General features: G+C 44.9%; 1 protein-coding gene across 16 annotated transcripts in view; it reads right to left on the reverse strand.

The window, feature by feature from the left end:
- Window positions 1-1,177: 1,177 nt before the first annotated feature.
- The window catches only part of NFIA (nuclear factor I A), a 350,499-nt gene continuing 325,434 nt past the window's right edge, over window positions 1,178-26,242 (reverse strand). For 14 of the 16 annotated variants that reach the window (XM_039556247.1, XM_039556258.1, XM_039556251.1 and 11 more), the window contains one exon: window positions 8,303-8,417. In XM_039556247.1, coding sequence (XP_039412181.1) covers window positions 8,400-8,417 — 18 coding nt within the window. In that variant the 3' untranslated portion in view covers window positions 8,303-8,399. Of the gene's footprint in view, window positions 8,418-26,242 lie in introns of all 16 variants that reach the window. The other 2 variants (XM_039556246.1, XM_039556257.1) reach the window with 1 other exon arrangement.

Below are 26,242 nucleotides of genomic sequence, written 5' to 3' on the forward strand. Positions count from 1 at the left end.
GCACCCTCACCCCCCCTCTTTCTCCCTCCTTCCTCCCAGAGCTTGTGGGGGTGAAAGGGGCCAACAATGTTGGCAAGCGCCTGCCTGGGGTACTGTGTTTTCTTTGAGGACAGATTTGGCTTTTCCTTACTGTCTGGTCTCCTTTATGAGAAAAAAAAGCCAAATTGAACAGGCTCCAACCTGTCCTCAGCTGCCACACTGTGCATCGCTGCCAGCATTGCCCACGTCGGAGGCAGCCACCAGGACATGGCGAGGGGCACAGACAGGGTCCCCCCTGGGGATGGTCACATTAGAGCTATGCTCAGCCTGACCCTCCCGCCCTGGCCTTTTAGCCAAAACCAAAACTCTGTGGAGGTGTGAGAAAGGAAATACCAGCGGTTTATGAGTGTCAGGCAGCTATTTGTTAGAAAACACTCATTTCCCCCCAAATAAAATGGAAGAGCTGGTGTTGCAGCTGGTGCTGCCCAGGGAAGGGCTGGGGGTCACGGCACCCCCCGTCTCCTGTCCCTGAGGGCAGCGGCAGAGCTGCACCAGCCCTCACCCTCCATCATCCTCAGTGTCTGCTTTTAAGTAGAAAACAACTGGAGTTGCTTAAATGCAAAAAACCCTTTCTGCAAATACTAAATTCTGCACCTATCTTTTAAGCAAAAGGGGTTGGAGAGTGAAAAACTTTGAAGGAAACTTTAACATTTGTAAAAAAGCCTAATTTTTGCCTATTTCTGCACCCAGAGCCTTGGAGAGAGGGGCAGCTCCAAGGTCAATCCCAGCAGCCACGGCTCCTCGGAAATTTGGTAGTATTTTTATCGTTTAGCTACACTTAAAGATGTGGCATTTGCAGCATTTATTAATCTCCTGGATCTTTCCTAGGTGTGCTTCGTGTCTTTAATTTGACGGTTAATCCGCCGAGATTTGCTGAGGATTAATCCGATACCGAGCGAGGAACGATTTTGTGTGGCGGGACATCAAAAACACGGCGAAGAGTGGCCGATGTGACAAGAGCGATTCGATTTAACCAAATACCCCCATGATTTGGGATGAAGCTGCTGCCTGGGAGCCTGCCCAGGCTGCAGGGCTGGGGCCAGGAGAGGCTGCAGCCCGCGGCGGCCGGCGATGCTCACGGTCCTACAGCCGCAACCCCACCCCGTGCCCGGCTGGGAGTAAATAACAACACGGCCTGTTAGCATTAGCAATTTTTTATTTTCCTTTTTTGTTGCATAGGAAATGCAGTACTTGCTTCCAGTAATTGTATTGTAATGTGAGAAGGTGGTAGCACTAATGGTTGAATACAAGAGTTAAACTAATCCACACCAGCTCAAAAAACCTGCGGAGACTTAGTTGAATAAGAATGGATGCCCACAGTGATTCTCAACCAATTACAATTTTTTTCACAGAACACAGTAAAACTAAAATGGTAACTATGAGAGTCAATACAAGTATACTAGAGGCACGAGGGGCCTGACTCATAAAAAAAATGAACACGACATGGTATTAACACGGGTGTCAAGTGAATTTGCAGCAGATCTTTCACACGGCCGGTGGAAATTTTAGCGCCTCAAATCTCAACCCGCCGCTGAGGGACTGGGCTGGGCTGGGGCAGAGTTCAGGAGAACCCGCACAGCCAGCCAAAATGGAGATTTCTCCTTGATTGTGTTTCCCAAGAATTTCGTGGCCCTGTCCCCAAGGCAGCGGCTGCAGCCGGGCACGGGGCGCCGGCAACAAGGACGAGCGGCATCGGTGGCGGATGCCGATCCGGGCGCTCTCGCCCTACCATGCTCCGTCTAGAAACTCATCTTCTTTTTGTTTTGCCCCTCATATTAATTTGTGGATGCAGATAAAAGGGGGGGGATTTCACCCAACACAATTGTTTTTGTTCATGCTCGAGCATAGAAGATTAACTAAGTGGAAAATAGTCTTCCCTAAAAAAAGGCGTCCAAAGTACAAAAGTTCACATTGCGGGCGAGCGCTCGCCCCGATGGAGGGTTTCTCTAGAGCTCAGAGGTAGCGATCGAGCGCGTTTTGTTCTGGTGCGGACAGGATCTCTTTTGTGATCGAGTCGCCGTGTCCCGAGCCCCCGGCACTGGCCCGAGCCGTCCTCCCCCTTTCCCTCCTGCCAACCTGCACCTCTGGGGGTTCGGAGCATGGTCCTGCGCTGCCTCGCCTCCTCCGCAGCCCCTTCCCACCGATTCCTGGTCTCTGCGGGGCTGGGGGAGGCGGAGAGGGGAAGGGGAGGGAGAGCAGGGCCAGCAGAGCTCGCCAGGGCTAAGCCCACCCTCAATTTGGAGGAGAAAAGCCCACCAGCCTCCCGTGTTAATAGCAAAGGAGCTTTTATGAATCGGGCCCAAAGTTTGTACAGAGTTTGTTTGAAGAAAAATATTGCAACTGTGCATGAAACTAAACAACCACATGAGGTTTTTTTTTTTCTTTTTTTCTTTTTTTTTTTTTAAAGGGTTTTTTTCTTTCTATATGAGGAAGTCTGGTGTGAAGAAGGGTCAAGCATGGGTACCTGGTTCACCGCTGCCCATTAAGAAATCTCTCGCAACATGAGCTCGGTCTCGTTTGTGGGTTTAAAGGACTGTCCCTTCAATTTGAACTGTTCTTCAGAGCAAGCTCTCTGAATTCTTAGGGTAGCTTTTCGAGACTAAAATCTTACCAGGCACGGATTTCTGGTCTCAAACACCATGTCCTGCCCTCTAGGAAAAAAAAAAAAAAAAAAAAGAAAAGGAAAAAAAAAGAAAAAAAAGAAAAAAAACCCAAAACACAAGTAATACTGAATTTAAGTAAATGTATACCTCCAAAATACTGAAAACACCCCAAATCAATAAAGACAGAATTTGCGTTCTCAGTGAAATATCTTTAAACCTATCTGACAAGAACCAAGTCAGAAAAAAAGACTAACATAACTTTGAGTAATATTCATACAGCTACTAAGCATTATGGAATAGCATGCATTAATATTGTACGGTTATTTTACATCACCTATATCAGAAGGTTCTGACAGACAGCGAAGGCTACCGGTGTAGAAAAATCTTACTTCAGAAGAGCAATATAATACAGATTTCACAGGCACTACATTTTAATATATCAGGTATTATGCTGGTTTTCTTATAATTCTTTCTGTCCTAAAGCTGGCATTATAACAATGACCGAAAAGGCAAGGATCGAAGTAAACGGAAAGTAGATACCAAAGTTGATATATTCTTTTCTTTTTTTTTTTTCAGATAGATTAGTGCATAGTTTTCATGCAGATAAACACTGCTATGCATTTACATTGTTGGAAAGCAGAGTGAATTGAGCCCAAGTTGTCACATTTTTGTAAATCATTTTGCCAGCCTGTAATAGCACCATGTAATGGATTTGCATTAAACATTAAATTGATTTCAGAATTGGTGACACAGTATTCACTACAGTTAAGTGCTATGGAATAGCTTCAATGTTACCTGCTATATATCAAAGCAATTTTCATCCCACTGCTTTTTTATTGGAAAAAATAAAAGGAAAATGTACTCGATACTAATTAGACTATTGCGCAGCCTTGGACTTGATGATGGCATAGCTGGGTTTACTGTCAAACAGTAATACATGCATTGACTTCAAGACAAAATTGGCATTGTAAGCTTGATTTAATGAAAATCCTGCCTAGCAGGCAGTGTTAACTTCACAAGACCTGCCTCTGACAGACCTCATGAGGTTGATTTTGTTATTTATTTATTGTTTAGGTGCCATTGAAGCTCTCCTTACATTGTCATGCCGGTTATGGTTTTAATTTTGTTCGATGGAGGCCTTCTACCAATAAAAAAAAAGAAAAAAAAAAAGATATTTCCAGAGACACAATGCAAAGTACAATATTAACTGACATTCTTAAAAAAAAAAAAAAAATTCACCACAAGGAAAAAAAAACTGTTTTAGGCTATGTATCTGGGTTTTTTTGTATTTTTGTACAGTAAATATTTTATAACACTGTTACTACAAAGCTGCAAATATACGGAACAAAGAGAACTAGAGAAAGAAAAAAAAAATGTTAGAGGGATTTTGCATATTCCTGTGGGCTGACTGAATACTGTGGAGTTGAGAAAACTTGGTGTTTCTTTTCCCCTTCAACCTTAAGGGGAGGGGGAACAAGCAACAGAGACAAAGTGTACCATGGCTGCCTAAACTCGAGCCCGAAAGTTTTTTATTATAAAGGAAGAAGAATAAATAATAATGGCATTGCTGGGGTGTGCGGCATGAGAAAAGCAAGTGCCCTCGCTCAAAAGAAATTAAAAAAAAAAAACAAACAAAAAGGAGGGGAAAAAAGAAAGGAATTAACTTGGGAAAAGTCAATTTTCGCTAAGCCATCCCTAGGGCTTTAAATTTGGATGGGCGGGGGTGGGTACAGGCCAGAGAATTTGTGCGTCTGACGGTTCTGGAGAGAAGGAGACGGGGAGGTAAAAAAAGTTGTTGGGTGACGCCAAAGGAGCGCCCGGCGCGGGGCCGGGGCTCTGCTGCTGCCCACACACCAGGACCATCCAGGGATGGATGGATGGCTGGCTGGCTGGGTGGGTGGGTGGATGGATGCTCCATCCCTCCTGCCCATCCCTGCTCGCCTCCCCGCTCCTCTAAAGGAGGACTAAAACACTGTTTGTTCTCTACACCTGCACAGAACGGAAGTGCCGCGTTTCCTGCGTGAGAGGAAGGTGAACGCAAACTGAATTTAGTGTGTAATACTTTACAACCCCTGTTGGTTAACACCCTTGACCTCCTACCTAATGTTTTAAAGCCTTTAAAACATTTTTTTTTCTCGCAATTCTGCTCAGAGTTCCCTAACTTTAGCGTCATCAAACTTAATATGACAAAAATACCTTCAAAAATACAGCATACCTGTAATGTCCATTTACAATGGTTCTTCAGTAGCCTATACTTCTCAAGCATAGGAATATGCTATACCATTGAGAGAAGAAAAATAACTGTATTTAAATACATACAAAAAAAGGAAACGGGAAAGTTTTTAACTTAAATCCAGTTCCCAAAGGAAAAAAAAAAAAAAGCAATTCTATGAACGCTGCCTTTATAACGAACAATCAGAAATTCCACTAAGCTAATTTGACAGAAATTTTTCCTCATTTAAACAACATTACAAAAGTCCTGCATTATAAAATAGGGTAGAATAAATCAGTGTAATCAATAAAACTATACAACATACAAATTACATATCTTCTGAGTGGGCAGTTTAATTCTCTCTCTTTGCAGCCATGACTACAACATGCTCACTAAAAACAACTAACTGCCCAAACTATTGCTTAGTTTGTTTTGTTTAAAAAAGGGTGCAATTTTATTGTATATACAACCAATTTACTGGTAATACCTTGTCTCATAGCAAGGTTCTGACAAAATGTTTGTCTAGGCTTTTTTCCCTTCACTGTGAAGCACTGAAAGCTGCTATTTTTTTTTTTTTTAGTGCACATATGTCTTAATAAAGTAATGCCCAGCTAAGTGCTATAGGGAAGGCAAAGGATGCTGGCTAGAGGATGTGATACCATATACTAACAATCACACAATACAATAGAGCAAAATGACTACTCAACCACTTATCAGACACATATGAAAATCCAAAACATTTTATTTTTTCCTTAAATAGAGAATAACCAGTAAACAATTTTCAGAACTTGGAAGTTTAAAAACGTGCATATAAAAATGGGCATTATATACTTTTATTGAATGTGGATTGATTGCAGTCTGCTAATAAAAATGGGTGTGGGATCTGAAGAAAAAGGAAGTTTTTTTTTTTTTTAAGGCTTGCTTGTGAAAGGAACAGTTGTAAAACAAAAATTGCTTGAAGCAGGGTTCAGCTTAGTGCTTCACAGTTTGACTGCTTCTCTAAGAAGAGCCCTTCCTGCATGTGCATTCAAAAATCACAAAAGTACAAAGACAAACACCTAAAACACACTGCGTCAAGTGCAGCACCAACTTTGGTCAAATAAAAAAAAATTAAAAGAAAAATTAATAATTGCTAAGCTTTTCTACATGATATAAGCAGGTATTGCATATTTTCATATATCTGGGAGAAAACAAAACAAAAAAAGGAAGACTCCAAATAAAAGGTAAAATGCAGCAACATCCAAAAATACTGATAATCTAGCATCTACAGATCTCAGAATAGCACTGCCACTGACCATACAGGACAATAAACACTACTCCTATCTGCGGAACAACTAACATCCTATTTAATTCTAGATGTTGGAACTGACAATGGCTGACATAAAAGTCACATTTACAAAAAGTGTCTCCAAATGCTTGACTAGGGAAAAACCCCTTTCAATATAGGAACATGTGCAACAATTCCACAAATAATCGCTATCCAGGGCAAGGCACATTGATATGGAATTTTTTTTTTTTTTTGTTTCGTGCAAATTAAGAAAACAAAACAAAACATCGTTTCAGGGAAAAGATGAGGAGCAAAGTGTCTTCCCAAGAATTTCAGTTACTTGATTGTATAGGACAGTAGTAGAAACCCTTCTGAAGGGTCGAACAAACATAGTTTAAAGGCAAGTGCCTGGAATAGGGATTACAATATTGTGTCTTAATGCACTCTACTTTACCCTACATTAACTATATAAAAATTAGTTACTAACACTAGAACATGCAGAGACTTTCTCTGATTAGCTGGACTCGCCAACCAGAACGTATATATATGTATAGTATAGGAAACCTTCTTAAAGTTGCATGTGAAGCAAAGGGGTGCTCCGCTGTCTGATAGAAAAAATCACTTGCACTCTTTTTTTTTTTCTTTTTTTTTCCTTTTTTTTGTACATAAGATACAGGACGTTTGGGGTCCAAACTTCTTTTTTTTTTTTTTTTTTTTTTTTTCTTTTTCTACTTATTTGTCTGTTTTTTTTTTTTTTCTTCTTCAGCAAGTGCCCTTGCTTTGAACTGGCATAAGTTGTAAGATCAGCATCGTTCGTTTCTGTAATGATTTCTTCACAGTCCAGAAAATGTACCAGTTCAGGGACACGAAGGTGTTTTACTTTCTGGACCGTTCTCTCTTATTCCCAAGGTGTTTGAGAACTGATAAACCCTATATTGCCGGAAACACGTAAAATTTGTCAGAATTGGCATAATCCATTATAGTGACTTTTAGCTTATAAAATTAACAGATATTATGATTTCATTTTAGTTATGTGCTTTGATAACAGAAAATGATTAATTAGCATTTAATGTAGTTAACATATTGTGGTAAAAGCACCATTAGATTTGTTTTTTTTTTTTTTAATTTTCCTTCAGTTTTAAAGGGATACAAGTTCAACAATAAAAAACATAAAAAGCAAAAATAGCTCCCCTTTTTCTTGCAAGGCTGTTTTTTACCCCAATAATTTAGAGTCCTGGGGTGGAAGGACTTGGAAAACAAAAATAGAATTTTCAACAATCTCTATCTTACAAAGATATTTAGCTATCCAATGAAATTGCACTTTACTCAATTCAAAATTCGATTGTTTTGATTGATTCCTGTCAGTTTCTGTCAAAACAGACCAACTTCCCCATTTCTGTGTGAATTTTTGTGTAATTGTTGAAAATTGTTGAAAAATGTTTTTTTTTAAATGTAAGTGCAGCATTTCAAACTTTTTTTCTTTTTTTTCTTTTTTTTTTTTTTTAGTGAATAGTAGTAGTTTTTGATGTTTTAAATCGCTCTGCAATCGAGTGGAAAAAAATTGTTGACAATGCTCTTATGGTTCATGTTACGTCTCTAAGTGCCGACTGTAAAAAAAAAAAAAAAAAGAAAAAAAACCCCAACAACAACAACAACAACCAAAAAAAAAAAAAAAAAGAAACCTGCATTTTTTTTTTTTTTCCCCGATATGTTACAGAAAAAAAACATGCTCTATGTCTGTCCGGTAAGTTATATATTGCAGAATTCAGCTACTACAAAAGTTATAGTTTTAAGTGTGTTTCATGATTTCTCAAGAAGTCTCACACCTGTATGGGAAAATCCGATGAGGATACTGTAAAACAGTTAGGCTCCATATGGAAAGTGTGTTACAACAGCGAGTTGGTAAGCAGCAGCAGAGGCTAGTTCTACTCAGTGTCACCTAACGCTTACACTACCAATGAGACACTTCAAAAGTTATGAAGCCCAACCATTTCCAGCACCATATGAGAAATTACAACAGTCCTAAAGTTGTCTAAAAAAAAAAAAAAAAAAAAAAAAATTAAAAAAAAAAATTAAAATCAAATCTCGAGAGAAAGTTACGGCCTTTGCCATTCAACCATAACGTTTGCCATTTCCATGTACGAGTTTGCTGTCGGTGTCTGCTCGCCTCCCCTTCCGCCGATGTGAAGTCGCTGCGCTGCGTTGCTGCTGCTTCCGTGTTACAGAGGTGGGAAGGGGTCTGGTGGTCTGTCCGGTGCGTGGTGGGAAGCGGAGACTTTTATCCCAGGTACCAGGACTGCAAAAGAGAAAGCAGAAGAGTCAGCCCCGGCCGCCCGCTCTCACCGCTTCCCCAAGGGCTCCGGGCACCGCCGCCAGCCTCCTCCGCCAAGAGGGGGGCTAATTGAGACCGTGACGAATTGACCTAATTACAAAGCTTAATTAAAAATACTGTACAAATCAATATATTTTTTTTCCCTCGTCGACAGTCGCTGGACATAGCTACAGATGAACGCGGGGGTCATGTCACGTTACAAGTTATCAATCTTTTTAATAGATGATGGCTTGAAGATCCCTCCAGTTCACTTTTGTCTAATCCCCTGAAAAGGCGATACACATTCGCCTCTCTGTGCCATTTATCACCCTGCAGTCGGGGTTTTCTTGGGTATTTAGGCATGTGCCAGCATAAGCATCTGTTGCTTTATACTGCCCTGCTTCAACTGTCTCGCTGGAACAGATGCACAGAAATTCAACAACAGGGCTGTTTTCTTAGGAGAAATGTGGATCGCTAGAGAAAAGCCAGGATAAAGCAAATCTCGGGAAAAGTGGATCAGCGAAAATGTCCCGTACCTCTGCCCATACTTGTGTTCCAAAACAAAACGTGGGCCTCAACTAATAGCTTTTCTTAGGGAAAATATTTTTTTTTCTTTTTTTCTTCTTTTTCCCAAAGGGAGGGAATTCCCTGGGAATTCAGCCCCGCAACAATACCGTCCTTAACCCAACGGCGCAGACGCCCAGAGTACAGAAAGCAATTTCGCTCCTCCATAGGAAAATAAACACAGTTGGGAAGCTGGAGTGGGCTCTGCTGGAGCCGGGGCAGTGCCACCGCACCGGGGAGAGCCCGTCTCGGCCCCGGCAGGGTCAGCCCAACCTGAACCCGGGATGAATGAGAGCAGTGTTAGGCCCTGGGACTGTGCGCGCGGGGGGATGCTCCTTGGCAATGACATATTGCTGTGGGAATACACCAACAAGCGGCAACTATTTAGCCTGGAGTCAAGTAATACAACAAGAAAGACTCAGGTGTTAAAGAGCCGTTGCTGATACCCCCTGTTTTTTGCTGGGGCTCCTGTAATATATGAGGTGTGTCTGTGTGCGTGCACAGCCCGATGACAAGTTTTACCAAGTTTTTCCTCCGCTCGTTTTTGGCCTCTGACGTGATTGATAGCACAATCAGCTCAGGGAGGATTTATGAACATTTACAGAAGACTCTGAGGCAAGTTTCATGTGGGACTTGGAGATTATGTGGTCTTGCCATGGAGGTAGGAACCGGTAAAATAAATAGCAGGATTGGAGAAGTTGTCCTGCTTCCAATACACCTCATTAACTAACTCTTCCTCTGCTCGCCCTTCTGAATACAAACACACCGGTCCCATATCGACTCCATCTATTGCCTACAGATTTTATATTTAGACTTACTCAGGCTGCAATTAAACGAAATAGTTCTCATATGTAAAGTTTATAAACAGAGGAAAGTTCTGGCAGGGTTCGTGAAGTGAAGCCAAGTCCCGTTCCCCTCCCTGACTGCGGGGCCCTACTGATTTTTAGGAGGGTGCAGGGACGTGGAGTGTGGGCTGTGCTGTGCTGGAGGCATCTCCAGCCACTGCCGGCACCTCTGGCCACTGCCAGCTCCCAACTTCTCCAAACTTTTCAGGGCTGTCCCTCACGCTGCTTGTTTCAGCGTGACAGTTTTTGGCTGGACTAGGAACTGTGGCAGTGCCCAGCAGGGAAGAGAGGGGGTAATGTCTGAGAAGGGAGGGAGCAGAGGGGTTAAAACTTCGAGGTGATGGAGTACAGGGGTTACAGACTGAGAGATGATGGAGTCAGGGGGGTTAAGACTGTCAGGTGATGGAGTAGAAGGGTTAAAGCTTGAGAGGAGATGGAGTAGAGGGGTTGAACACCGCGAAGGGGTGGAGTGGAAGGGCTGAACACTGTGAGGCGATGGAGTAGAGAGGTTAAAACTGCAAGGTGATGGAGTAGAGAGGGAGGCGATGGAATAGAGGGGTTAAAATTGCGAGGTGATGGAGTGGAAGGGTTAAAGGCTGCGAGGCCGTGGAGTGGAAGGGCTGAACAGTTCCAGGCGATGGCTCGCATCTCCAGCGCTGATGTCCGGCTCCTCCACGGCCGCTGGCTCGGCACATGGCCCGCCGGTGGCGGGAGCCCTCGCCACTCCTCCCTCGTTTCAAAAGCTGATTTTTTTTTTTTTTTTTTAAAAAGCAGGAAATAAAAAAAAAAAAAAAAAAAAAAAAAGCGCAGAGGCTGCGGAGGTGGGGCCGCGCGGGGCCGGGGCTGGCGGCGCTGGGGTCCCCTGGCCCGGGCCGGGCTCCGCCGCCCCCCCGCCCCTCGGTCCGTGTGTCCGGCCGCCCCGGCCGCTCCGTCGGTCCGTCCCCCGCCGCCCCGCGCTCCTTCACGCATCTCGCTATTCACCCCGCGCCTCGCAGACAAGGTTACCCCAGAGCGGCTCTGTAATCCTTCACTGAAATAGGCTTTATTGATTGCTCTGGTCTATTGTTCCCTTTTCAAGTCCCCCAAGTTCAAGTTCATCCCGGTGTTACATCATGTCTCGTTGCTAAGGGCAACCAGACAGCCCCAGACGTGACCGCCATCCGCAAGCGCGGCGCTGCGCCCTCCCACCGCCGCCAGCCGCGCTGACGTCGAGCCCCGCTCCCAACACACTGAACTATTTATTCTGCCTAATTTATGACCTCCACAGCAAGAGAGACCCCCACTCCAAAAACCAACACTGTTGTATATTTAATTAATCTGTCTTTCTCTGGCACTTGGGAAAGTTAGACAAAGGTCTAATTATTGTGTGTCGCTCCCCACACTTTTCTTTTTGGGGTGACTATTTGCATGGGAAAAGAAACGGCGAGGCTGGGCGCGAGTCCCCTCCCTCCAAAACACCTTTTTTTTCCCCCCTGCCCTATTGACATTTCATGAAATACTTTAGCTGCTTAAGGGAATTAGAAAAAAAAAAAATCTGATGTGAATGTAACTCCTTCGGAGTTGGTATTCAGTAACACAAATCAACTCATGACATGTTTAAATTTAAATGCTAACCACACACTCTGCGAGTTACTTTAAAGGTTAGTTTTTAATCAATAGAAGTTGCTGACTCGGGAGTTTTGAGCGGCGCAGTGCAGCTCTGGGGCCTTTGTCTCGCGTTGGGCTTTCAAACTTTTTTTTTCTTGAGATGATTTTAGCAATGATTTGCAGACACAGAGCGCTATTGTGCTCCTGACTAGCAACATGTCAATAAAGGAGTAGAGTTACCATGCACTAGGGTGTCAATATGACTCCTGCAGACACTGCTCGGCCTTAATACCAATGAAAAACTTAATTAACCCTTCCAGGAGCGACCCAAACCAAACCGCAAGCTCGTTTCAAAACTTCCTTGCCGGGGCTCCGCATGGCCTTGACTGAAAAGCTGCTTTTACAGGACCCAAACTCGGAGCGCTTCGCCAACAGCTGTGTCCCGCTCCGGCTGCTCCTGCAGCCCCACTTGGATGAGATGTTTTATGGGCTGAGGCAGCAGAACAGCGAGACAGAGAGCGCATTTACCCAGCAGATCCCACCAGCACCGCTCTCGGGACACCGGTTTAATTTAGAGCATCTTACAGCTGAAGCGCACACACAGAATGATCCTCCTTTTTCTGCTAATCATTTTAATATTAAGATCTCATATCCCCCTCAAGCCTCCTAGACATGTCTAAGTCTTCCAGGATTAGGGCTGAAGAGCACCATTGTTCCTCTGAAGCACCTGTGAAACTTCTCTGCGAGGGAGAGGAGACCTCCGGCCTCAAATGAAAATGTCTAGGAAGCGTATTAGGCACTTGGAGACCCGATAGCTGGGATCTATGAAGGGTTTTTTTGCATGATTAGGGAGCTTAGAATGAAAAGAAGAAGCCTGGATCCCTACATTTAGATGGCTGAAGTATTTTGTGCCTTGCTTTAGAGTGCTGCTCAATGTCTAAGCACCTCACCCATTTCATCCCTTCAGTTCTGTAACTTATCCGACTGCACCCACTCGGAGAGGCGGTGTTGCCTTTCTTAATTTAAAATCCCCATTTAAATCATGGGCCCTATCACAGTACAGTCAGGATGATATTATCTCCGTGCTTTTTCATAAAAGAGCCGGTGTTTTATTTCCCTTCTATGTACTTTGCAGTACTGTTCTCCCAGCGAGTTTAGAGCTAAATGAACCCACTGGAGCTAAAGGTCCTGCTCAGTAAAAGTGCTGCCACACAGTTGTTGGTGCCACTACGAGTCTGTATTGTCCTGCCGAGCATCGCGCTGTCCTTCTCCAGCGCTCAAGGTGAAACATCAGAAAGAATTCTGCAGTCCAGTACGAGATCTTTGCTTCCCTTTCTCCAGTCAAATGAAGAAGTAATCTCATCAGGTTGAAAAGTGCTGACTAAGGATTTAATAAAGTGCCTGCAGATGTGTGTCATCTCTAAGGTATTCAACTCATGTAATGCAAAACAGTTCCACACTGAATGTGCTTATAAAATTCCATTTAACCATTGCAGAGCTCTATTTTACTGTTCTCCGAGGAGTATTATCACACTTTTTTTTTCCCCCCCTAATTTACAGCACCATGAAAGTTGAAACTCGTATTTGAGAATCCTCACAGTAGTAAGGTTTTATGATCCATAAACAATATCTACTTGACTGAATCCTAAACAGGAAGTCTGAGATGGCAATTACGGTTCTCTGATAAAGCAAGTCTATTTGTTTCTTATGCATTTCTGGAGATAGCAGACACACAAAAATCCTCCAGCCACTCCTGACAATCGGCTCCTTAGTACAGGAAGAACAGCAAGGAAACATTCTGTGATTCTGGGTATTTAACAGGCAAAAAGCTCGAAGTGCCTCATTGACTCCTGTAGCAGTTTCTGCCCGAGTCAGGAGCCCAGGAACAGGCCCACTGTTTATGAAAACCTTCTTAAACTAGCCTTCCTGCACGCCGTCCCTCACCCCAGGCCTCCCCACGAGCACCGCTCACGTGTTTCCAACCAGAACGACAATCAAACCCAAACTTGTTCCATTTGCTTCTACCTGCACATCTCCTGCCCCAACAATGGGACCTTTCAGCTCCCGCAGAAAGCCAGGGCTGTGCACCCTCCCTATCTGTTTTTCGAATTAAGAAGTTAAACAAAAGTCCTCAAGGGCAAAGTTTAACGCTGCGGAAGGAGGTTGTTAATGTGGAATCCAGAACTGGGTGTGACAGTTGGCTTATTTCTCCAGGCAATGTAGGTTATTTAAGGACATTCACACGTTTGAAACTCTGACAAACTCCACGCGCAGAAGTTTGGCTTCCCCATGCCCACTCAGGGCTCAGAGCTGCTCAGTGATAGCCATTTTCTTTAGGTTCCAGCCCAGTTAGTGTGCCTGGCGGCGGGACGGGTCGGTGCCATCGGGACTTCAAACGCGGCTGCCGTGGCGCTGCGGCCGTTGCTGCCCCGGGCGCGTGCAGGAAGCGATTGCTGCACGGGCCCAGGTGGGAAAACCCACCTGTGATAAGAGCCTAAATAAAAAAAACCCTACAGCTTTAGAGCTTGCCGGCAAAGCGGCTGTTTGGGCAGCCCAGGTGAACCCGAGCCATGACCGCCGGCACCGGAGAGGGCTCACCGAGGAGCGTTGATTTGTTTGGGGATGACATTTCAGTCACCTCAAGAACTTTGAGGCTCCCATGAACATTAACCCCAGGGAGGTGAATTGGGGTAACGAATCCTTCTGGTTGCAAACATAAAATGAGAATGTGAACAGTTAGGCAGCAAACCGGGCCTTTTGGCATCACCTTGTGAGAGGTGCCGGGAAGGCTCTTCCCCACGGTGTGTTGTGTGAAAGCAAGGGGACAAAACTGGGCCTTTGATGCCATTTCAAAAGGGTTGCTAGGGTGAGGGGAGGCAGTGGCAGTTCAGCTTCTGGTGCGACTGGCTGGAGAGCTACTGCACATACAGCAACTGCCTTCAGCCACATCTGAATTCATCCCACTCTTAAAGTGCTTCCTCCAGAGTTTCTCTAGGCCCAAAATCTGATCCTACTGCATAGGACCGAAAGGTGAATATAAAAGACAAGGTCACCTTTGGGCCTGTGGAAGTTATTTTCTTAGAGCTGGGATTAATTATTCAGTAATTATATTTTCCAAGCTGAAATACCAACAGGGACGTAAGTAGCACGTTGGTCATCCCCAAAGGGACATAAAACAGTGAGAGAATCTTCTGGTTATCCAGCATCCGCACCCGGGAGAGTCACACGCCCCACTCGGAGCACTTTTATATTGTCTGGAGGCAGATAAAACCTGTCCCGGGAGGGACACTGGTCTCCAGGCGATGCGTACAGTAGCTCTGCATACAATAGTTTTTGCGGGAATGCCAGTTGTGGCAAACTGCATTAAATTACGTGCAATAATTTTGTAATATGCACTTTTGCCTGCTGACTATTAAAAATGTATAGTAGTCCAAACCACTTCTCTCCTGGGACTAACAAACTCACTTCAGGCAAGATTTCTGCTTGGGTTCAAACCTCAAGTTGGGAACAGCTAGTGTTTTTAAATAAGTCACCCCAAACCCTCCCAAACCTATGAAAACACACTCATACAGTAACTCCTGCTGTTGTTCCAGACATCTGAATGTTCCAGTAAAGTATCCCAGCTGGCCCCAGATGTTTCTTAAGTATAAAGCAATGCTCTGAGTGCTGGACCCCCTGCTGCCCCGACCTGGAGCTCAGCGGATTAAAGATTGACTGCACTATGACATATTCGCATTTAGCCTGAATATAATACAGCAAAGACTTATCAATGGCAAATGTTTGAAATGTAACCCAGCCAGCAGAGTAGGCTGGCACTCTGAATATGATGTATAAATAATGTATGGGAACTTAAGATCTAAATTAGATCTACAGGAAGAAAACTTTCCCTTTTCTCTGCCTCTAAAAGAAAAGTTCTCTCACAATGAGGTCATTTTCCTGCCCGTCTTTTGGTTTACAAAATTGCTTTTAGGCAGAGGGTCTTCCCTTTACTTGGGGAACATTTTGCCAGTTACAGTTTTCCTCCAGTTTTCTAAACAACCAAGCAAAGAAGTTCATTTATTTGTTAGTAAATTGACTTTGAAATCTGCAAAATAACTTCTAAACTTTGCGTGGTCGGCTGAAAGCTGACTGCAGCCACGCTAAACTGCAACCCTTGCTGTTTAAAAAAAGAAAAAAAAAAAGATAGTGGAGTGAAAGAGAGAGAGGAAAAAGAAAGGGAGAAAGAGAGAGAAACAATCCCATTTTGGTTTTTGTTAGAGGACGGCATACTACATAGATCAGAGACTTTTCAAAAAATAAAAACCCCCACTGTACACAAAGCACAGGAAAATGTGAGGAAAAAAGGAAAAACCTAAAAGCAGCTTAGAATGTGTTAACTCTGCCATTCTGTCAGCTTAAAGAGTATTTTATGCTTGATCAACAGCTCTCTTTTATTATGCTTTTCTTTCATTCATTCAAGACATCAAAGACCAGAACCACCAGTGTACCTGATCTACCAGAAGAACTTGTAAGGGTGTTCTAAAGAAATGGGGGTATTGGGAGCCAGACACCCCTGCGGACAAGGCAGTTCAAAGAGAATATTTCAACAATGATTACATTTTGTAAATCTTTGTACGAAAGACAGCTTATTTCCTGCTTTTTTCATGAAAAATAGATTCTATCCATTAAAGTGAGCCCACAGTATGAAAGTTACTTGAGATCTGAGGTACAGCAAGCGGATTAAGTGGAGGGTGAGATGAAATCTTTGAGAGAGACGATGGCTTTCTCTGATATTTGTCGCTGCCATAAGGTTTTCTGAGTGGGCTAGAAATTTTCTTTTTTTTTTATTATTTATTTGTAGACTTGCTGGTGGCGGCGAAGCCGTTTGTAAAAGCAAAATAAACCGGAATGAATCAGAAAGGAAAATCGCAACAAATAAAAAAGGAACTGAGAAAACAAACGGCTGCAAAAAAACCTTTTGACATGTTTGAAAGGAAAACTATATATATTTGCCCCGCTCCGAAAATCGCAGGCGAGCCATTTAAATCCTGCAGACAACTCCAAAGTGCAGCGCACAGACCCAAGCCAGCTGTTTACTTTTCCAAGCCCGTGGTGGTTTCTGCATTGATAAACTATATAACCTCACACACACAGAAGGGATTTTAGCTATGCCAGACCTCATTGCTCTGTCCCGCTCTCTTTATGTGCTGTCACAGAATAAAAATGATCCTAACACAAACGCTGAAATAAGATCTCGCTCCAGAAAGAACATCTTTGTAGATATTTCCTGAGTTACTGCCAAGCGGGATTTTTTTTGCCCATTCATCCTTTCAAAGTTTTGCTATAAACATAGCCAAAATTGTTCGGGAGTAATCAGAAATGACCAAAATATGACCCCCCAGCCAAGGCCAGCTGTGGGGAGAAGGGGAGGAAGCTGCCCCACGCCTGCGGCTGGGACAGCAGCCACCTCTGCCACCATACCTGGGTGACACCCGCCGGCATCAGCACCTTGCTTCCCCCCCCTCTGTACATGCTTTTGCAAGAGAAGAAGGAACCAGCGGGATGCATGGAATCAAAGAGGCAAAACCAGCTTTAAACCCACCTCGTGGTTTACATCTACTATTGCGAGGTAAAAGCAAATGCGCTGCGAGGGGGGGGGTTGAGTTCTGCGCTTTACGCCTCGTTTTTAGACAGCCCTGTATTTTCCTCTGCTGGAAGCACAGTTAAATTTGCTCGAGAGTGCAACAATTCCGTATTTCTTGCAGCAGATCTCACTCATTTCTTTCCTTTTATGAAACAACACGTGCACGGGGACTTGGAGCCGCTTATAACCTCATGCCGGGAAGTCCCGTGGAAACTGGGACGGCAGACACACCGCTGCAACGGGGCTTTCCAGCATTTTGCTTGGATGAAAGCAAAACCCTTTGGCTCCCTGAAGTACAGCTTCCCCCTGGACACGGCACAAAGCCGCTGGGTGCCCGGGGACCCCCCAGCCCTGAGGGTGGGTGCCTGGGGCCTGCGGCGGCACCGCTCCCAGCCCCTCGCGGCCGCTCGCAGCCCGTCCCAGGCTCCGGCTGCGCCTTCCCAAGTTCAAGTTCAGGTTTAAGGGAAATAAACCGCTCCTCGGGAGCCTGCAGCCAGCCCTCATTTCCATGTGATCCCTCTGAACTTCGCCTGCGCCAGCGCGCCCTGTTTCCAGGGCCCGCCGAAGGAATGTTTTACAGTTAGAGCCCGCAGTGCTTTCTCAGGCATTTCAGACCCAGAGGCCCAAGTTTCAAGCTGCAGCATTAAAAGTTTCCACAGAGCTACTGCGGGGGGGTGGGGGGGGAGGGAAATGAGGAGAACAATATCGTCTTAATTGTCTCTATATAGCTCCACAGTTAAAGTATTACTTTTTAAAGGGACATAATTTATTCTGGAGGCACGGTGTTATAACAACCAGTACATACTTTCACCGCGGCGTAACCCGCTCTATTCTTCATTGTTCTTTCTGGTGGTGTTGCTTTTGCAGAACTCCTTGTTACGCCGTCCCCGATACTGTACTTACAGTTTTATTCAATTTAAGCCAGTTCCTGCAGTCCTCAGGCGAGCAACCCCCCCCTCCCAAAGCCTCAGGAGTTCTGCCTGCATCAGGGCTGCAAAAATAATCTCCCCTCAACCACCGTTCTTCTCCCCCCCAAAGTTTCTTTACTTTTATTGCTTTAGACAATCGGGGAAAGTCATCCAAAGAAAATCAACCCCCAGCCTGGGCCTCCCAGGCTCAGCTCGCAGCGAGACAGCCCGAGCACACACGCACAGACACACACGTACACACACACCCAGGGGTTTGCCCCGGCACTCTCCTGCCCCGTCCCGTGCCGGCGGAGCCACAGGAGCTACGTGAGGGGCCCAGGGGCCGAGGGGTCCCAGTGGGATGGATGGCTCTGCCAGCAAGCTGCTGCAGAGGCTCTGGCTCTTTGCTCTGCAGTTTGGGGTACAAAAGGTAGTTTTCAGCCTTCTTTTTCCCCATTTCTCCACTGGAGAGCAGGGAGTAGGGGAAAGTCACTACAGTCTTGAGAGGCTGAAAGCTGAGGTGGCCTTTCTCTGCCCTGGTCACCCAGCTCCTGTATCATCCTGGCTCTGACAGCCTCGATGGAGCTATGGGGGACTCATCTGCCACCACATCCCTGTCCAGGGGCTCCCCGTGGTGTAACAGGAGAAAACCCATCATGGATCAAAAGGTAGTTGATCTACAACTACCAAAGGTAGTTCAGCTGCTTTTTTTGGCTGCCCTGAGAGTAATTCAGAGCATACAGAGGAAAGTGAGGGGAGAAAATAACTTGGGCTGGACAGGGGAGTGAGCACTCCCTTCAAAATACCCGCAAAAACCAGGCCCCTGCCTGTGCTCTTTGTCTGTGGGTGAAGTGAACAAATGAGCAGCCCTGTGGGGAGAGCAAAGTGTGCCCAGCCTGATCAAAACAGGGCAAAAACCAGGGGGGACAGGTCAGTGGGGACCGGGAGGCACAGGGGAGGAATTGGAATGTGGGCAGCAGGAACAGTGGGGCTGGCAGGGCACACTCCAGGCCAAGGGACAGCTGGGGATCCCAGGATGAGGGCACCAAGACAAAACAGCATGTTTTGAGAAGTGGGCAGAGCAAGGTTGGGTTTGGAGACCGCAAAAAAGGAAGAGGAATTGGGGTTTTGGCAAGTCCTAGGTGTTACTGGGCAAGGAGATCAAAACCAGTCTCCAAATTAACACGGGCAGAAATCGGAGCAGAGGTAACTCCGGCACTTTTGACCTTTTAAAATTACAGGAGACAGTGAGCTGGAGGAAAAATGACTTGATTCATCAGGAAACCCCCCCTTCCCAAAACTCCTCCTAAAAAAAGAAAGCCAACAGGGCAGCGAGCTGAACAAAAAATCTCTCCTGAATGTGGGAACTTTTGACATCTGCCTTTTTCCTGATGCTTTGTACCTTGGTAAACTGCTCTAAGAAAAATGGAAGGTCGTACATCATGCTTGTGTTCAGGGATGCAGCTGTGGGGATCCATGAAGGGACTTCTGTCACACTGTGGGGAACCCCATCCAGGGATGAGTCCTGTAAAAATCCACTGGGGCCATTGGGGTCAGGATGCTACAGGAGCAGTGTGAGTGGGGCAAGGAAAGACCACCCCAGGCTCCAGAGGTTGCCAGCTCCCCGTTGGAGAAATGGAAAAGGCTTTGCAGCACATGATCTGCCTTTGGATGAGGAAGGACGTATTAGACATGGTTGGCTAAAGGGAGTTGGGTCTTGGCCTAGCTTGGAGCAATTTTCACACATACTGTGAGATGCCAGTGAAAGTCCTGGTGGAGTGTAAAGTCATTAAATGAGATGAAATTAAACAATTTAGTTATTTCTGCTTCATCATATTTGTGCAGTATGGCAGGCAGAATGAATTACTACTAATGATCAAATTTAGTAATACTAATTAAACTATCTCAATTTAATTAATACTAACAGAGAAAACAGACAAAATTACTAATGTAAACCTTGAACTTAAAATCAAAAGGTGCCTCTTCGCTTTTGTGAGTCACTGAATGTGAGGCTTTTTCCCTGAAAATAGCCTGTGTAGAAGTGGCTCTTTGTACTCCCTAAGTAAGCTGCTCCATTGTATGGATAACTACAGCTCTCCTCCAGCTTTCTTTCTCCCCCTTTTTCTCCTAAATGTTACTACTTTTACTCCTTGTGTTCCCAAAGAGCTTCCAGGAGAAGAATCTGAGCTCTGTTCAGACTCACTCAACATCAACAGCACTGATAAAGCAGTTACCACTACTGGGACAAATTCTGCCCTGGGTGCTTGCAGGAAGAGAGTTTAAAAAGAGCCTGTGGAGCCTCCCTTGCTGGGAAATCAGGGAATCACAGAATGGCTTGGGTTGGAAAGGACCTTAAGGATCAGATGATCTTCCAAACCCCCTGCCATGGGCAGGGACACCTTTCACTGTCCCAGGTTGCTCCAAGCCCTGTCCAACGTGGCCTAAACTTTCAGATTTAGCCTACAAGACCAGTAATTTGGGAAAACCCCAAACCCATCTCTACATCAAGGAAGATGGCTTTAGAGTCCCTGAGAGTTAATACCTGTAGCCACAAAATAAAAACTCCACAGATGCAGAAGACTGCACTGCAAACCCTCTCCATAAAGAAAATTAATTTTAACCTTTATCTTATCTGAAAAAGACTAGATTTACTCTACTGTGCATAGTTATAAGCAAAAGACAAGCATAATTAAACAAAAATGTTATTGTATTTCTAAAACAAACTCCTGCCAATAACAAATCTTCCAGCTCCTCCTCTCATCAACTTCAGTGAATGTACAGCTGGGTCCCATACCACAGATTCTCAGACATGATCTTTAACCCAAAGGACTACAAGAAAGTCCTTAAAAAAACCCCAACAAACCAGAGAATAGCCAAACAAGGAATATAATGTGTCAAAGTGTTCTTCCAAAACCTCAAATCTCGTTGTTCAGCACATGCAAAGATGAAAAAACGCAAGCCCACATGCAAATGTCATACTTCAGTTTATCCCTTCTTTTTTTTCTTTAAAAATAGATACTTTTTCTGTTGTCATATTTAAAAAGGTGTAGTTATAGCAAAAGCACAAAAGGATACCTGAAGTTGTATAAAGCTGCTCCAAGCAATGCAGAATTGCATAGAATCCTAGAATGGTTCTGGCTGGAAGAAACCTTAAAGCTTATCTTTTTTCATGTCCTGCAGGGCAGGGACACCTTCCACTATCCCAGGCTGCTCCAAGCCCTGTCCAATCTGGCCTTGGACACTCCAGGGATGGGGCAGCCACAGCTTCTCTGGGCACCCTGTGCCAGGGCCTCCCCACCCTCACAGGGAACAGTTCCTTCCTAAATGATTGTGTTCAGCCTCCAAGGTGGCTGCAATTGTGTTGGTTGTGACTTTGGTTACTCGTATCTCATAATTAAAATTACATTTCATTGCCTTCTGCAGTTTATTCAGCGGCATCTCTTCATGTGTAATAACCAGTGTTTGTAGAGATGATGTAACAGCTGGGTCACACAAGTGAATATGCCCGAGAATATTATGATTATAGTGTCAGTACTGTTTTCAAAATTGAATATTAATAACTAAAGCAAGTAAAAGGAAACCTAGAAGATATTTTTAAGTTTAGCCTCTTGGTTTTTTTTAGGTCTTTTTTTCTTGAAATCCTGGTTTTAAATCAAACTTTTCCAGTTCTACCTCTGTTCAAGCAGAAAATGCTGTCAAAGCAAAAGCCTAAAATGAGACGTGTTTTGCTGTTCTAAACTAAAGCCAGGTAAAATTTGAAAGATTCAATTTCCCATGCTGTTAGCAATCCTTACTAAGAACAGACACCTTTGTCAAATTTAAAATATAAACAGGTTTTACTAAAATTGAGGTAATTTTGCTGTATTTCTTTTGAAATCCCAGTCACTTCCCCTAAATGCATGTAATTTACATTTCTCTAGGGCAGTCTAGCACTAGGGAGGTGATACTCAGTGTCTTCGGAACTTGGAATCTGCTGCAAACTGGGGAGTCCTTCTCTGTTAGGAAAAGGCTTCTTTTGGTCCCTTCTTGTGGAATTCAGTATTAATTTCAGTGCAGGACAGTCTGTTTTGCAAAGTCTTCACCTCTGGAGCTTATTCATTCCTTGACCTCTGGGTTAGTGCCATTAAGCAAAGGTGATTCTTAGAACACAGGTTGCTTAATGCCTATCCACTGGGAAGGGTGTAGGGATAGTGGCCTTTAATTTTTGACCTTCATTGTAGACTGTGGTCCTAATCCTTTCATTGCAAAATTGTTAAAAAGTGTATATGGCAGTTGGCAAAAAATCTTAATGTTCCAGTAAATGCAAAAGCCATAAATTTAGCTGCTGACCTTTTCCATCCAGGTCACATGTGACACCTACTGGAGTTTGTCAGGCTGGGTGGAATTTATGGAGCTCATATAGGTATCAGCTGCGAAGGCTGAACTTTCATGAAATGTCTTTCAAAGGCACTTCCAAAACCCTTGTAAAAAGTCAGTATGGCTTTTTTCTTTTTTAAGGGTATACATTCTGCACACATTTTATAAGGTCTCATCGTGCCACCTCTGCAAATCTTCAGCACTCGGGAAACTTCAGCTCTTAAATTATTACTCTTCACAAAACAGAGAAATCAGGCCAGGCATATAATTATTGTGATTACCAACTTCCAGCAGCCCCTTCCCAGGCCTGGCTCTCTGTGCACTCCTTTCTTTCTGGTGTGCAGCCTCCTCCTGCCCCTCTCTGGGATCGATGGTATCGATGGCGTATTGTCAGTCAGAGAAATGGGATTTGATAGTGCCCTCAAGCAGTTGCAAAAGGAGGGAAGGAATACAAAACCCACCCAGGTCCCCACCGGCAGCGTGAGATCAATGCTCTCAATAATACGTTTGCCGCCACGTAGCGCCCTAACTGTCGCAATTAATAATGTAGAAGGAGCTGATTAACTTAAGTAAAGTGCTCTCCACTGTGTAAACACATAAAGATCTATAGGGCCAAAGAGGAAAGAACGAACAAAACGTCATTTTTATATTTTATGTGGACACATTCTTGCTTTCTATTCTGCTCTTGTAACAATTACTGTACTAGCCACTCTGACAGAGTCAATAAATTGATCGTGGACCTGATGCAGCAGCGAGCAGACTAATCCAATACAGCATTATCTGCCATGGAGGCTGGGGTGGGCAGTGGTGGCCAGGAAATCAGCCAAGCCAGCCAACAGCAGCAAGAGGCTCATAGCTATAACCTTGCCCTAGACTGGCTTGATTTGTGTGTGTGAACATAGGGATGGAGCAGTGCTCTGCCCATGCTGCACCCTCAAAGCCCTTTCAAGACTCCAGTTGGCCACAGGACGCCGTGGTTCAGCAGGGATCAGCCCCTAAACAGGACCCTGTGGCTCGGGGAGGTTCAGCTCCACTTTCATTTTCTCATGTTGGCAGCCATGAATTTGAACACCTGATGACTTTCTCCCCCACCACGCCGAAGTCATGCTCCCCTCAACTGCACCCACCACAACACAGCAAGAACTGCTGCCTGTCTGCTGAAAAACAAATCTGGGAGTACCCTCCCATGCCCCCTGACCTGTGAACACAGGGAATGTCACATTTTGTCATCTTAAATGGCCACTTGGGTCTGGTATTATGTCTCTGACAGTGGTTGCAGTCCTCTTGGGAGGAAGCTGCAAGAATCCCTACAAAGGAGATGGACCAAAATGATTTGGCCTGAGGGGAAACGTCTTCCCAGCCCCATGCAGTAAGTTGTAGGCCTTGTAAATCCATGTTAGCAGGGAATATGAGATTGAAAAAATAAAAATAAAAGAAAGTTTCCTGCTGAATGGAAAAAAGAAAACTGTTTTTTGGCAGAAGTTCTTCAAGAAGGAGAACATAGGCCATTGTTATTATGAAGACTTTTCAATGAAAACACAGAAAATCATTGCCTTTTAGAGTAATTGTTTAGCTAAAGAAAGGTTACACAGCTTGTAGAGAATTTAGTAAGAAATTAAATCTCTCCAGCTCATTCATCATATTTCTGCATTTGCCAACTCTTCCCACCAGGCCCACACTTACTTCTTCCCTTTCTTCTCCCCCACTGTGGAATAAGTAATGGCCATAAAACCCACAGAAAGGCAGCCTTGCGCACAGGCTTCCTGGTTATTGTGAGGAGGGGGAAAACTCAGTAAGTTTAATTGCTTAGTTTGGGAAATTCGTCTATGTCCATTGTAAATAATTCTATGCTGAATCTACTGGAAATAGGATGCTGAGTGCTGGTTTCCAAAAAAGAGTCTGAACTGTTCACCAGAGCCTATGAGGAGGAAGAAGAAAAAGCCCAGGAATAAGGATCTCCCCTGCTGAGGACTAACCCAGGCATTTTGGGACTGATTTGGCTCCAGCCCACTTTGAAGATGCAGCCAGATGATGGTATTGGGAAGTTTTCTGCGAATCTTTACCTTTATAGTGCAATATGTGCTTTTCTTTTTGAGGTGTGCTGTTCTCAGCTCTTTCTAAGAACTGACCTGAGAGTGGAATTCCATAGTCCTGCTCTGTGCAAGTTAAGTGGGCTCTGTGCCCTGAGCTGAACGGGAGGGAAGGGGAGTGACCCTCATTTCTGGTCACCTTTGTGAACCTTGATAGAGTCTGGCACTGCATTTTCTCTCCACACTCTCTCTAGACTAATTTCAGAGCCTCCCTCAAGTTCAAAATGGTATCGCTATGTCCTGGGTGGAAGAAGAAACACAGCACCAACATTCAGGTCATGTGTCAGTACCCTGATGCCACTGGTCCAACAGCAAAACACTTTTTGGACAGAGATCAAAACTTTGAGTGATCATAAGAGGGCTCAGGCCTCCAGGTGTTGGAGTAGAGCAGCCCTCATTTCCCTTTGCCAATATGGGAGCAGAGTGATCCCTCTAACTTCAGCACCTCTAGAAAGTAGCAGTCCCACACCCCAAAACTGTATTTTTATATCTGATCTATGCAAATTTCTCTTCTCTACACACTAGAGACGTTACTCCTTCGTGGAAATGGTGTTCTGAACCTCCCACTACATTTGCTGGACTGGACAAGAGAAAGAAAAGGAGCAGTCAAGTCTCTGCTTAAAAGTGCTTTACAGCTGAAATTGGACACATGTACTGGCTTAGGGAGGTTACTGTATGGAATATGGAATTCTTAGGGGGCTGATTCAAACAAATGCTTCCAAATTGGTGTTCTTCATCTCCATTCACAGTCAGACACAAGCAGTACGTCCAGTCTCGAGGATGAGTGTTCTGATCCTGAGGAGGGACAGTCAACAAGTAGCTCTGACCTGGCTTATAAATAGTTCTGCTCAGAACCCCCAGAATAAAAGGCCTGGTGTTGTTCCTGAAGCCTCTCATGTTCTCTGCCATGTCCCCCACACCCCTCGAGGTGTCCCTGCCCTGCCCCACGTGCGGCGCGAGGCCGTGGCTCAGCACAGTGCCATGAAACGCTGCCCTACCCCTGCCTCCTTGGGGCCAGCAGGTCCTGCCTGTCTGACCAGTGCCATTCCTGGGCTCTGGGAAACGGGAGGAAGGCAGCAGGGTGTGGAGGCAGAAAGGCCAGGCAGCCCATGGTGCTCATTAATAAAGCACACGGCCACGAGCTGTGCCGGGCTCAGCGTCCCCTTGGGAGGGGGCAAAGGGCACAGCACAGTGGCAGCGAGTGGCAGGGATGGAAAATCCCTGTGAAGCCCGGCACACGTTTGATTTGTCCAGAGGAAAATGTGTGCACTGGTTTCTTTCTTCCATAGGGTGGCAATGGAACCTGGGCACAGAGCAGCTCTGTGGTTTCAGCTGCGGGAGCGAAGCACTGGAGGAGCTGCATCAACTTCCCAGTCAAGGTGCTGACTTTGATCTATGGATCCTATACGCTTTTGGGGCCTGCCACCTACGGGGCTGCTTCCCTGCCTCCCCTCCTCCAGCCTGCAGAGGGGCATCACCTGCACCACACTCCTCAGATTCCAGTGTCTGGGCAGCAGCGCCTGGCTGTTCTCACAGAAGGACCCTCTACTCTGGAATTTGCCTCCCCCCCCGGTCTGACAGAGCTCACATCTGCTATCCTACAGGACACAGCATCCAGCTCATTTTTTTTTCTCGTGCCCTTTGTTTTAAAGTGCTGCCAGTGAAAAATTGCAGGTTGCAGTTTGCTCTCTAAAAGGCTTGCGGGGAAGCAAAACAGGCTTTGCCTTGTCTCTGGGAAGGAAAGTAATTGTACAATTAGGTTTGTGTATGCACCTGAGGCACATGGTGGGTTTTTTTAGAAATAAATAAAAGCCCAAAAAGAGAAAGCTACAAAGAT

Source organism: Corvus cornix, chromosome 8 (assembly GCF_000738735.6).
Source record: "Corvus cornix cornix isolate S_Up_H32 chromosome 8, ASM73873v5, whole genome shotgun sequence".
In the NCBI taxonomy this organism is placed as follows: domain Eukaryota; kingdom Metazoa; phylum Chordata; class Aves; order Passeriformes; family Corvidae; genus Corvus; species Corvus cornix.